The following is a 12500-nucleotide window of genomic DNA, read 5'->3' on the forward strand; positions in this document are numbered from 1 at the left end:
TCTGTGTCAATCATGTCTCTGTGTCAATCATGTCAATCATGTCTCTGTGTGTCAATCATGTCTCTGTGTCTCTGTGTCAATCATGTCTCTGTGTCAATCATGTCAATCATGTCCTGTGTCAATCATGTCTCCGTGTCAATCATGTCTCCATGTCTCCATGCCAATCATGTCTCCATGTCAATCATGTCTCCGTGTCAATCATGTCTCCGTGTCAATCATGTCTCCGTGTCTCTGTGTCAATCATGTCTCCGTGTGTCAATCATGTCTCCGTGTGTCAATCATGTCTCCGTGTGTCAATCATGTCTCCGTGTGTCAATCATGTCTCCGTGTGTCAATCATGTCTCTGTGTCAATCATGTCTCCGTGCCAATCATGTCTCCGTGTCAATCATGTCTCCGTGTCAATCATGTCTCCGTGTCTCTGTGTCAATCATGTCTCCGTGTGTCAATCATGTCTCCGTGTCAATCATGTCTCCGTGTCTCTGTGTCAAACATGTCTCCATGTCTCTGTGTCAATCATGTCTCCGTGTGTCAATCGTGTCTCCGTGTCAATCATGTCTCTGGTCTCCGTGTCAATCATGTCTCTGGTCTCCGTGTCTCCCTTTAGCGAGCTTGAGCCAGAATGGCTGGACGAGGTGCAGCGGAACGGCGAGCTCTTCTACCTGGAGCTGAGTGAGGGCGAGGAAGAGGAAGCCAGGGCCCGCGCCTCCGCAGCCAATCATGTGCGCTTCAGCGAGCAGGAGGCGGAGATCATCACAGAGGAAGGACGGCACCGCGCGGGCGGCGCGGCGGCGGCGGCGGCGGCGGCAACAGCCGCGGAGGGTCAAAGGTCACGCCGAGACTCAAGCGACTAGCTGGACTCCTGCGCAGAAAAAAGCGCCCTAGAGGAGCACTGAATCGGGGCGACGGGAGCACCCCACCCTCAATCCTGAAGAACCAGGCGGGGGGAGCCAGGCATGCTGGTCAGCAGCAGCAGCAGCAGCAGGTCCTGAAGGACGTGTGCGTCTACCTCAACCCCAAACGGCTGGCCAGCACCCCTCACCCCTCGCCAGAGAGCGGGGGACTGCTGGAAGCCCTGCTGGGGGTGGTGCACCGCGGGGGGCCTGGCACAGGGGCACAGAGGCCTGGCACAGGGGCACAGAGGCCTGGCACAGGGGCACAGAGGCTCACGGTCCACGGGCTCGTGCCCAACAGCCCCGCCAGCAGGAGCGGACACATCCTCATCGGTGAGAATTACACACCCCAAGGGTTATCCAGTCACAATTATAATAATAATAACAATAATAATAATAATCTTGATAATGATTTTATAATTTGATTTGACAGACATGATGTGTTGCAGTGTTGGATCAGTATCAGATCTAATATTGTCATGTTGGAGTGTACTTGGGAAACTCATAATAGATGAGAATAGTTCTTGAATTTGACATAACAGCTATTGAGTTTTGAATGGGTGGTTTCATCATTGAGGATATTTATTTTCTGAGGTGTGGGCTATGCATAAGGCTGCAGTAATGCCTAGAGAGCTCTGAGGTGTGTGGGCTATGCAGCGGTTTCTGCCTCAGAAGACAAGAGAAACTAGGAGTTGCACAGCTGGAACTGGAATGCTTTGATAACGACACAAACCTCAGTGTGAGTTTCCATTGGTGAGAGGTATAGCTTTGATAATGACACAAACCTCAGTGTGAGCTTCCATTGGTGAGAGGTATAGCTTTGATAACGACACAAACCTCAGTGTGAGCTTACATTGGTGGGATAACAACAGTTGCCATGTTTCTGACTCCACACACACATTACAGCAGAGTAGCACAGAATCCCCACAGAGCAGAGATCTAATGAAGAGGAGAAGAGGAGAAGAGGAGAAGAGGAGGAGAAGAGGAGAAGAGGAGGAGAAGAGGAGAAGAGTTCTAGGAGAAGAGGAGAAGAGTTCTAATGTAGGAAGAGGAGAAGAGGAGAAGAGTTCTAATGTAGGAAGAGAAGAGGAGAAGAGTTCTAATGTAGGAAGAGAAGAGGAGGAGAAGAGGAGAAGAGTTCTAGGAGAAGAGGAAAAGAGTTCTGATGTAGAAGCTGAACAGGAGAAGAGTTCTAATGTAGGAGGAGAAGAGTTCTGATGTAGGAAGAGAAGAGGAGAACAGGAGAAGAGTTCTGATGTAGGAGCTGAACAGGAGAAGAGGAGAAGAGGAGAAGAGTTCTGATGTAGGAGCTGAACAGGAGGAGAAGAGTTCTGATGTAGGAGCTGAACAGGAGGAGAAGAGTTCTGATGTAGGAGCTGAACAGGAGAAGAGGAGAAGAGGAGGAGAGTTCTGATGTAGGAGCTGAACAGGAGGAGAGGAGGAGAGGAGAAGAGGAGGAGAGGAGAAGAGTTCTGATGTAGGAGCTGAACAGGAGAAGAGGAGAAGAGTTCTAATGGAGGAGGAGAAGAGGAGAAGAGTTCTAATGGAGGAGGAGAGGAAAAGAGGAGAAGAGTTCTAATGTAGGAGGAGAGGAAAAGAGGAGAAGAGTTCTAATGGAGGAGCTGAACAGGAGAAGAGGAGAAGAGTTCTAATGTAGGAGGAGAAGAGGAGAAGGGGAGAAGAGGAGGAGAAGAGTTCTAGGAGAAGAGGAGAAGAGTTCTAATGTAGGAAGAGAAGAGGAGAAGAGTTCTGATGTAGGAAGAGGAGAACAGGAGAAGAGGAGAAGAGGAGGAGAAGAGGAGAAGAGTTCTAGGAGAAGAGGAGAAGAGTTCTAATGTAGGAAGAGGAGAAGAGTTCTAATGTAGGAAGAGAAGAGGAGAAGAGTTCTAATGTAGGAAGAGAAGAGGAGAAGAGTTCTGATGTAGGAAGAGGAGAACAGGAGAAGAGGAGAAGAGGAGGAGAAGAGGAGAAGAGTTCTAGGAGAACAGGAGAAGAGTTCTGATGTAGGAGCTGAACAGGAGAAGAGGAGAAGAGGAGAAGAGTTCTGATGTAGGAGCTGAACAGGAGAAGAGGAGAAGAGTTCTGATGTAGGAGCTGAACAGGAGAAGAGGAGAAGAGGAGAATAGTTCTAATGTAGGAGGAGAGGAGAAGAGTTCTAATGGAGGAGGAGAGGAAAAGAGGAGAAGAGTTCTGATGTAGAAGCTGAACAGGAGAAGAGGAGAAGAGGAGGAGAAGAGGAGAAGAGTTCTGATGTAGAAGCTGAACAGGAGAAGAGGAGGAGAAGAGGAGAAGAGTTCTGATGTAGGAGCTGAACAGGAGAAGAGGAGAAGAGGAGGAGAAGAGGAGAAGAGTTCTGATGTAGGAGCTGAACAGGAGAAGAGGAGAAGAGTTCTAATGGAGGAGGAGAGGAGAAGAGGAGGAGAGGAGGAGAACAGGAGAAGGGGAGAAGAGTTCTAGGAGCTGAACAGGAGAAGGGGCCTACATCAGCTAGCGTTTATGTTTGCCCTTTGAACTACCTCCGTATGCTAAAGCAATCACAGGTGCTGCCACCGTCTGAAGTCAGGCGATTGAGGTCTGGGCAAGGGAGATAGTATGAGTGCGTTGAATGGGGCACGCTTGAACAGACTGCCTCTGATAAAACTCCTGCTCCTTGCCAGATATCAAGTCGGCTAACAGCCCTCGTAGTGAAAAGCATTCCTTTGAGGTATTTGCGTTTAATGACTTTTGCTTTGTGCCGGTGGGCCGTGTTTGGTTCACTGGATTTGAAATTTTCTTATGTGATTGTTTTTTTGTGTGTTTGTGTATGTGTGTTTATATGTGTGTGTGTGTTTATGTGTTTGTGTGTGTGTTTATGTGTGTTTGTGTATATGTGTGTGTTTGTGTGTGTGTGTGTGTGTGTTTGTGTGTGTGTGTGTGTGTGCGTGTGTTTGTTTGTGTATATGTGTGACGATACAGGTGATGTCATTCTGGCGGTGGATGATGTGGAGGTCACATCAGAGAACATTGAGAGGGTTTTGTCCTGCATACCTGGCCCCACTCAGGTTTGTGTGTGTGTGTGTCTGTGTATTTCTCTGTGTGTGTGTGTGTGTGTGTGTGTGTGTGTGTGTATTTTTGTGTGTGTGTGTGTGTGTGTGTGTGCATTTTTTGTTTTGTGTGTGTGTGTGTGTGTGTGTGTGTCAGTGAGAGAGCAGACCACCCACTCTCTTTCATTGCATTTCTATAAATGCTGTCCGTGGGCTCTTTCTTGACTTGGTGCTTTCTGTCCGCCTTAATAGTGTGCTTAATAGTGTGCTTAATAGTGTGCTTAATAGTGTGCCCACTCCCAAGTGTACATGCATCTGTGTGTCCTAATGAGACTGCTATGTTAACTGCACTCTAACGCAGAAACCACAACCATTAGAATGCAAGCAGTTGTATCAGAAAGAAAAATAATCAGCAATCAAGCAGCCAGTGGGTTGAAACACGTACTGTACTTTTCTCCTGATTCACCTCACGTAATCAAGGACGGAAAAAAAGCGAATGCTGACTTTCACGCACTGACCAAGGGAATTGACAGACCGCATAGTAGAAGCATTGGGCCCTAAATTAGGTTGTCAGAATTTGTGTTTTTTTTATTGCACCATTAGACATTTCTGATACTTTTAAAGCAATAAACAGCTTTTTAGCAGTGGTCTGTCACACACACACACACACACACACAAACACACATACACACACACACACACACACACACACACACACATACACACACAGTGTTTTAGCAGTGGTCTGTCACACACACACACACACACACAGCGTTTTAGCAGTGGTCTGTCTCACACACACACACACACACACACACAGACAGCGGTTTAGCAGTGGTCTGTCAAATCACTGAGAGAATGCGTCAAACATTGGCACAATGCAAACATCATCTTTTTTTTTTTTTACCGACAGTTGGTTCACATTTTCGCTGTACCCTGCTCTCTGTCAGCAGGAGAAACACAGATCCTCCTCATCACTGGTGAAGTGCAGTGACGCAGCACACAAGTAATCAGCTGTGGAAAACCACAAGTTTAAATGTTATTTTAAATGATCATATTCGGTCCCATTTTCCCCATTCACAAAATGACAAACAGAAGCCCCTGGACTTGCATGAAGGCATTGTGCACGAGGAAGTGAGTTATATGCTCTTTAATTGGGGCATTTGATTGCTAAATGTTCCGGGGAGTAAGTTATATGCTCTTTAATTGGGGCATTTGATTGCTAAATGTTCCTGCCCCTGATGAACTAGGCAAAGACGAGGATTTATGCTAACTGGAAATGAGGCTAATTTGGGAGCGGAATTGCGTTGGGCTGTTAAGAGGCGCGTTAAATGTGCGTAATGTGGAAAAATAATCCCTGCTGCCTTTTTCTGCAAGACAAACACAAAAACAGCCCCGTAGTCTGTCCTTAGAGGCAGCCCCACAAACATGTGTTTCGAAATAGGAAGTCAAAAAAAGTCAAATAAATAAAGGCTTTGTTTTTCACGGCGGGTTCTCGTTAAAAAGTTCTTTGGAACTATCAAGTCCATAGGAACAGATTGCCTTGCTGTGACTCCTCGTAATGTAGGGCTAAAGCTTCAGTGCTAAAGCTTTAACGGAGGAGACCTCGATTAACATTAAAGATATACACAGGCCTTGATTAACAATAAAGATATACACAGGCTTCGATTAACATTAAAGATATACACAGGCCTTGATTAACAATAAAGATATACACAGGCTTCGATTAACACTAAAGATATACACAGGCCTTGATTAACATTAAAGATATACACAGGCCTTGATTAACAATAAAGATATACACAGGCTTCGATTAACACTAAAGATTACACAGGCCTCGATTAACATTAAAGATATACACAGGCCTTGATTAACACTAAAGATATACACAGGCTTCGATTAACACTAAAGATTACACAGGCCTCGATTAACACTAAAGATATACACAGATCTCGATTAACATTACAGATATTCACAGGCCTCGATTAATACTAAAGATATGCACAGGCATCGATTAACATTTAAAGATATACACAGGCATCGATTAACACTAAATATATACATAGGCATCGATTAACAGTAAAGATATTCACAGGCCTCGATTAATACTAAAGATATACACAGGCCTTGATTAATACTAAAGATATTCACAGGCCCCGAGGAGAGGAGAAGGGGAGAAGAGTTCTAATTGCATCAAAGTTTTCTTTAGCTTATGTGAGTAAGCCTTGCTTATCCAGCATTACATCTGTACTTATGGACATACTATGGGTCTGTGGTCAGTGCAAAACAGGACTGTCACTTTAGTTTCACATTTTGTCTGCTTGGGATATGACCTCCTCGGTAAGCAAACATGAAAGCTGGTTTTGGCGTATTGGAGTAAGGGCAATTAGCTTTAAACAAAGGACTGAATATGACCAAGTCCAAGGAGAATCTTCCAGTCGAAGTTCTGATTTTTCTCTTCTGAAATATCAGTGTCAGCATCAACATTAGCTCCAATAGAAAACAGAGTTTAAGACGTGTAGTGCCTAACCATATCCGCTGCTCCAGGGAGACACGCCCGCAGCATCGCAGTGTGTGTGTGTGTGTGTGTGTGTGTGTGTGTGTGTGTGTGTGTGTGTGTGTGTGAAGCGACATCTTTTGATCCTATTTCAAGACAGCGCACAGCTGGCCTCGGCTGAAACCACCACCTCACAGAAAGAGAGAAGAGAGCAGAGAGAGAGGGACAGAGAGAGAGAGAGAGAGAGAGAGAGAGAGAGAACGAGAATGAGAGAGATAGAGAAAGAGACAGATGAAATGCACGTGAAAAGAAACTTGGAAGAATAAAAGTAGAAGAGGGAGACATTTTAAAACAGGAAGAAAACCGAGAAAGAGTTGAAGGTGGAGCGCGAGAGGCAGGAATGCTGAAATGACAGGCCGAGGGAGGGAGGGGTGAGGTGGGGTGGCGTGGGGTGGCGCTGGCGCGGGGTGGCGCTGGCGTGGGGTGGCGCTGTGGGTGCGCTGCGGTGCGGACTTGAGCAGAGGCCACAGGAAGAGGAGCGTTTGGGCACAGCTGATTAGAGGACGCCTGCGCTGAGCAAATTACACCGCCGGGACGGACGCCCAGAACTGTGCACACACATGTATCATACACACCACACACACACACATCATACACACCACACCACACCACACACACACACACACACACATCATACACACCACACCACACCACACACCACACACACATCATATACACCACACCACACACACACACACACACACATGTATCATATACACCAAACCACACCACACACACACACATACTCACACACATGTATCATACACACCACACACACACACACACACACATCATACACACCACACCACACACACACACATACTCACACACATGTATCATATACACCAAACCACGCACACATCATACACACTGCACCACACACACACACACACATCATACACACCACACCACACACACACACACACACACACATCATACACACCACACCACACCACACACACACACATGCTCATACACATGTATCATATACACCAAACCACGCACACATCATACACACCACACCACACACACACACATCATACACACCACACACGCACACATTATACACACCACACCACACACGCACACCACACCACACACACACACACACACACATACTCACACACATGTATCGTACACACCACACACGCACACATCATACACACCACACCACACACGCACACACACATCATACACACCACACACACACACATATCATACACACCACACCACACACACATACTCACACACATCATGTACCACGCACACATACTCATACACACACAGCTACACACACATTCACACAATACATGCACATACAGAAAAGTATAGACTCGTGCACAACAGACAAACACCCTCACTAACGTTCAATCAAGCAAAAGCACAATTGCATGCACACACTCATTCACACAGAAGTCCCTGTAAATGCATGCTTTATACTTGTACATTTGAGAACATGAGGTCAGGAATACAAATAGACAAACTGGAGAAAACATAAAATAGTGTATGTCTGAGTACTTAACTTATGTGTTCATATGTGTGTGCAAGTTTCTCTCTCGCTTGCTCTCTCTCTCTGTGTGTCTGTGTCTGTGTCTGTGTCTGTGTGTGTGTGTGTGTGTGTGTGTGTGTGTGTGTGTGTGTGTGTGTGTGTGTGTGTGTGTGTGTGTGTGTGTGTGTGTGTGTGTGTGTGTGTGTGTGTGTGTGTGTGTGTGTGTGTTGCTTCTTGGAAGCCGGCTGACCTCCCAGGCAGTAGTCGGGCTGAACCGAGCGCTGGCTATAAAAACAAAGCCAATAGTAGCACACACTGCTGCTCTATAATATGGCTGCTCCCCGCACACACACACACACACACATATGGCTGCTCCCTGCAGTGACTGAACCATCAGTTTCAACAGCACCCGCTGAACAAGCCTGAGCCCTCCTCACACTCTTCTCTCTTCCTGTTTACATGACCTCTGTCTGTCTCTCTCTGTCTCTTCACCTTCCTTTAACATTGTATCTCTCTCTCTCTCTCTCTCTGTCTCTTCACCTTCCTTTAACATTGTGTCTGCCTCTCTCTCTCTCTGTCTCTTCACCTTCCTTTAACATTGTGTCTGTCTCTCTCTCTCTCTGTCTCTTCACCTTCCTTTAACATTGTATCTCTCTCCCTCTCTCTCTCTCTCTCTTTCTCTCTCTCTCTCTCTCTCTCTCTCTCTCTCTCTTTCTCCCTCTCTTTCTCTGTCTCTGTCCCTGCCCTTTCTACCCTCCCTCTCTCTCTCCCTTTAATCACTTTCCCATCTGTCCCCCCCCCCGTCCCCCCCCCCCCCTCCTCTCGTCCTCAGGTGAAGCTGACTCTGGAGACGGCGGCCCCTGGCGGCGGCCCGTTAGCGGGGGACGAGGGGGTCCGAGGTGGCGGCTCGCCCGCGGTGTCCCAGCTGGTGCGTCTGCTGTGGGGGGAGGACACGGCTGAGCTGCAGATGGCCGTCGCCCACATCCCCCACGCCGTCATGTACCTGTCCTTACGCTTGGACGCGGAGCCCACGCACGAGGAGGTCCGTCCGCACACACACACACACACACACACACACACACACACACACACACACACACATCCCCCACGCCGTCATGTACCTGTCCTTACGCCTGGACGCGGAGCCCACGCACGAGGAGGTCCGTCCGCACACACACACACACACACACACACACACACACACACACACACACACATCCACACACATCCCCCACGCCGTCATGTACCTGTCCTTACGCCTAGACGCTGAGCCCACGCACGAGGAGGTCCGTCCGCACACACACACACACACACACACACACACACACACACACACACACACACACGCGTACACTCCTAGACATACACAAAGCACAAATAATAAATGCGTGTAAATAGGACAGCTTACAGATTGGGCAAGAGGTTAGCTGGATTCAGTGTGTGAGCATAGTGAAGGTCAAGGCCACTACATCTAACATGTTGAAACCGTAAAGAGCTCTGTAGACACTGTGTGGTTCTGAACATGGAGTGACACTCTTGAACTGTCTTTATTTCAGCCTCTGAACTTGGGTTCTAGTGAAATAACACCATTCCTGACCACTATTACTTTGCCTGGCTGTTTTCACTGCAGTGACTCACTAGCGCCTCGTGAGGTGCAAAGTGGAATTATTGGAGAGGAGGACAATGCTGCTCTAGCTGGTTAGCATGCTAACTTTAGTTAAGATCTGGGAACGGTGCATAGGTCTTTTTGACATAACGATTTCTTCACATTCTGTTGCTATTGCTTGTTCCTTTTTGAATATTCTAAACAAAACTTATACATAGCACCTTCCAACTGGCTCCTAATGCTTAATCACATGCATAATATATAGGCCTAGACTGCATTTTCGCTTAAAGATGACTCAGTCAGTGAACCTAAGTTCTCCTCAGGCCTCCGCAAGCTTGTGTCCAGTTCATGGCATTTACAAGTTAGTTGCAGTGTCAGTGGCCAGGCACAGAATGGCTGCCTGGTTCGAAGGCACAGAATGGCTGCCTGGTTCGAAGGCACAGAATGGCTGCCTGGTTCGAAGGCACAGAATGGCTGCCTGGTTCGAAGGCACAGAATGGCTGCCTGGTTCGAAGGCACAGAATGGCTGCCTGGTTCGAAGGCACAGAATGGCCGCCTGGTTCAAAAGCACAGAATGGCCGCCTGGTTCGAAGGCACAGAATGGTTGCCTGGATCGAAGGCACAGAATGGCTGCCTGGTTCAAAGGCACAGAATGGCCGCCTGGTTCAAAGGCACAGAATGGCCGCCTGGTTTAAAGGCACAGAATGGCTGCCTGGTTCGAAAGCACAGAATGGCTGCCTGGTTCGAAGGCACAGAATGGCTGCCTGGTTCGAAGGCACAGATTGGCCACCTGGTTCGAAGGCACAGAATGACCGCCTGGTTCGAAGGCACAGAATGGCCGCCTGGTTCGAAGGCACAGAATGGCCGCCTGGTTCGAAGGCACAGAGTGGCTGCCTGGTTCGAAGGCACAGAGTGGCTGCCTGGTTCGAAGGCACAGAATGGCTGCCTGGTTCGAAGGTTTGAAAGGTTATTCTGTCAGTAGGAGAAACAGAAGAGGGAGAGAAGCAATACTACGAGTCCTGAATTATTCACAGCAGCTCAGGAGCGGTCTGGCCATCCAGACAGAACTAGCAGCTCAGGAGCTGTCTGGCCATCCAGACAGAACTAGCAGCTCAGGAGCTGTCTGGCCATCCAGACAGAACTAGCCGCCTCAGGAGCTGCCTGGTCATCCAGACAGAACTAGCAGCTCAGGAGCTGTCTGGTCATCCAGGCAGAACTAGCAGCTCAGGAGCTGTCTGGTCATCCAGGCAGAACTAGCAGCTCAGGAGCGGTCTGGTCATCCAGACAGAACTAGCAGCTCAGGAGCTGTCTGGCCATCCAGGCAGAACTAGCAGCTCAGGAGCTGTCTGGTCATCCAGGCAGAACTAGCAGCTCAGGAGCGGTCTGGTCATCCAGACAGAACTAGCAGCTCAGGAGCTGTCTGGCCATCCAGGCAGAACTAGCCGCCTCAGGAGTGGTCTGGTCATCCAGACAGAACTAGCAGCTCAGGAGCTGTCTGGCCATCCAGGCAGAACTAGCAGCTCAGGAGCTGTCTGGCCATCCAGGCAGAACTAGCCGCCTCAGGAGTGGTCTGGTCATCCAGGCAGAACTAGCAGCTCAGGAGCTGTCTGGCCATCCAGACAGAACTAGCAGCTCAGGAGCTGTCTGGCCATCCAGGCAGAACTAGCAGCTCAGGAGCTGTCTGGTCATCCGGGCAGAACTAGCCGCCAAGTTGTTCGTGGGTATGACGTCACACTTCCTTCTCACTAAATGTGTTCAATGGAAGTGTTCTTTTTTTCTATCTTTTCTTTTATCCATCCATTCTCTGGGTCCATTCAGCCATCAGAACCAGCTGCTCTACACTCTACATTACTTAGCAACAGATCTGAAGGAGTGGAAATGAACTGAACTGGTAGAGCGTGTGTGAGAGTGTGAGTGTGCGTGTGCGTGTGCGTGAGTGTGTGTGTGTGTGTGTGTGCGCCGGTGTCGGTGCCGGTGCCGGTGGAGACATTAATGTCTTGGCCTGTTTCCCTTGCTCGTGTGCCGGTGTTTTTCTTTCCCTGCAACGTTTTAAACCCAACTAGAACACTTGCATACACTCACACACACACACACACACACACACACACACACTAACGCACACACACACACACACACATTCACACACACACACACACTCACTAACGCACTCACTCACTAACACAGACACACAATAGGTAAAGCGTTGCCATTAGATATGGTCTGTTGTTAGTTTGTGATTCCCTCCTTTTTCGTCTTCACACCTCATGAATGCTTGTGCCCAGTGTGTCCTTCACAAGTACAATTATTTTTCATCTTTTCTCTCCTCCCTCTCTCTCTCTCTCTCTCTCTCTCTCTCTCTCCATCTCTTCTCTTTCCCCTCTCTCTCTCTGTCTCTCAGTCTCTTCTCTCTCTCTCTCTCTCTCTCTCTCTCCCTCTTTTCTCCCCCCTCTCTCTTCTCTTTCTCCTCTCTCTGTCTCAGTCTCTTTTCTCCTCTCTCCCTCTCTCTCTTCTCTCTTTCTTCTCTTTCTTCTCTCCATGCTCTCCATGCTGTTGCCATGTGCTGTGTGGCATACTAATCACACACACACACACACACACACACACACTCACTCACTCACTCACTCACTAACACACTAGCGTTGGCATTAGGGGTGGGGGAAAAAAATCGATTTTTCGATTTCTCTCGATTCTCTCTAGAACGATTATGTCTCGATTCAGAAAAGATAATAATCGATTTTTTAATAAAATAAAAAAATAAAAAATTAATATATATATTTTTTTTTTTTTTTTTTTTTTTTTACACATTCATTTTGTGTTGAAATGCAAGCTGCATCGATTATTGCATTGTTCATAGAAAGTCATAATTGTGACAAGGACACACTTTTTCTCTAATAAAAAAATAGATCTGTTGATTTTCTTTAATTATCAAACACA

The 12500-nt window shown here is 47.7% G+C and overlaps 1 protein-coding gene across 2 annotated transcripts in view; it reads left to right on the top strand.

Annotated features, from left to right (window-relative positions):
• The window catches only part of intu (inturned planar cell polarity protein), a 36827-nt gene that overhangs the window by 5348 nt on the left and 18979 nt on the right, over nucleotides 1-12500 (top strand). For both annotated transcript variants that reach the window (XM_031584565.2, XM_031584564.2), the window contains exons 2-5: nucleotides 606-792; nucleotides 828-1224; nucleotides 3847-3932; nucleotides 8793-9002. In XM_031584565.2, coding sequence (XP_031440425.1) covers nucleotides 606-792; nucleotides 828-1224; nucleotides 3847-3932; nucleotides 8793-9002 — 880 coding nt within the window. The remainder of the gene's footprint in view (nucleotides 1-605; nucleotides 793-827; nucleotides 1225-3846; nucleotides 3933-8792; nucleotides 9003-12500) is intronic.

This window comes from Clupea harengus, chromosome 18, assembly GCF_900700415.2.
Source record: "Clupea harengus chromosome 18, Ch_v2.0.2, whole genome shotgun sequence".
NCBI classification, from domain to species: domain Eukaryota; kingdom Metazoa; phylum Chordata; class Actinopteri; order Clupeiformes; family Clupeidae; genus Clupea; species Clupea harengus.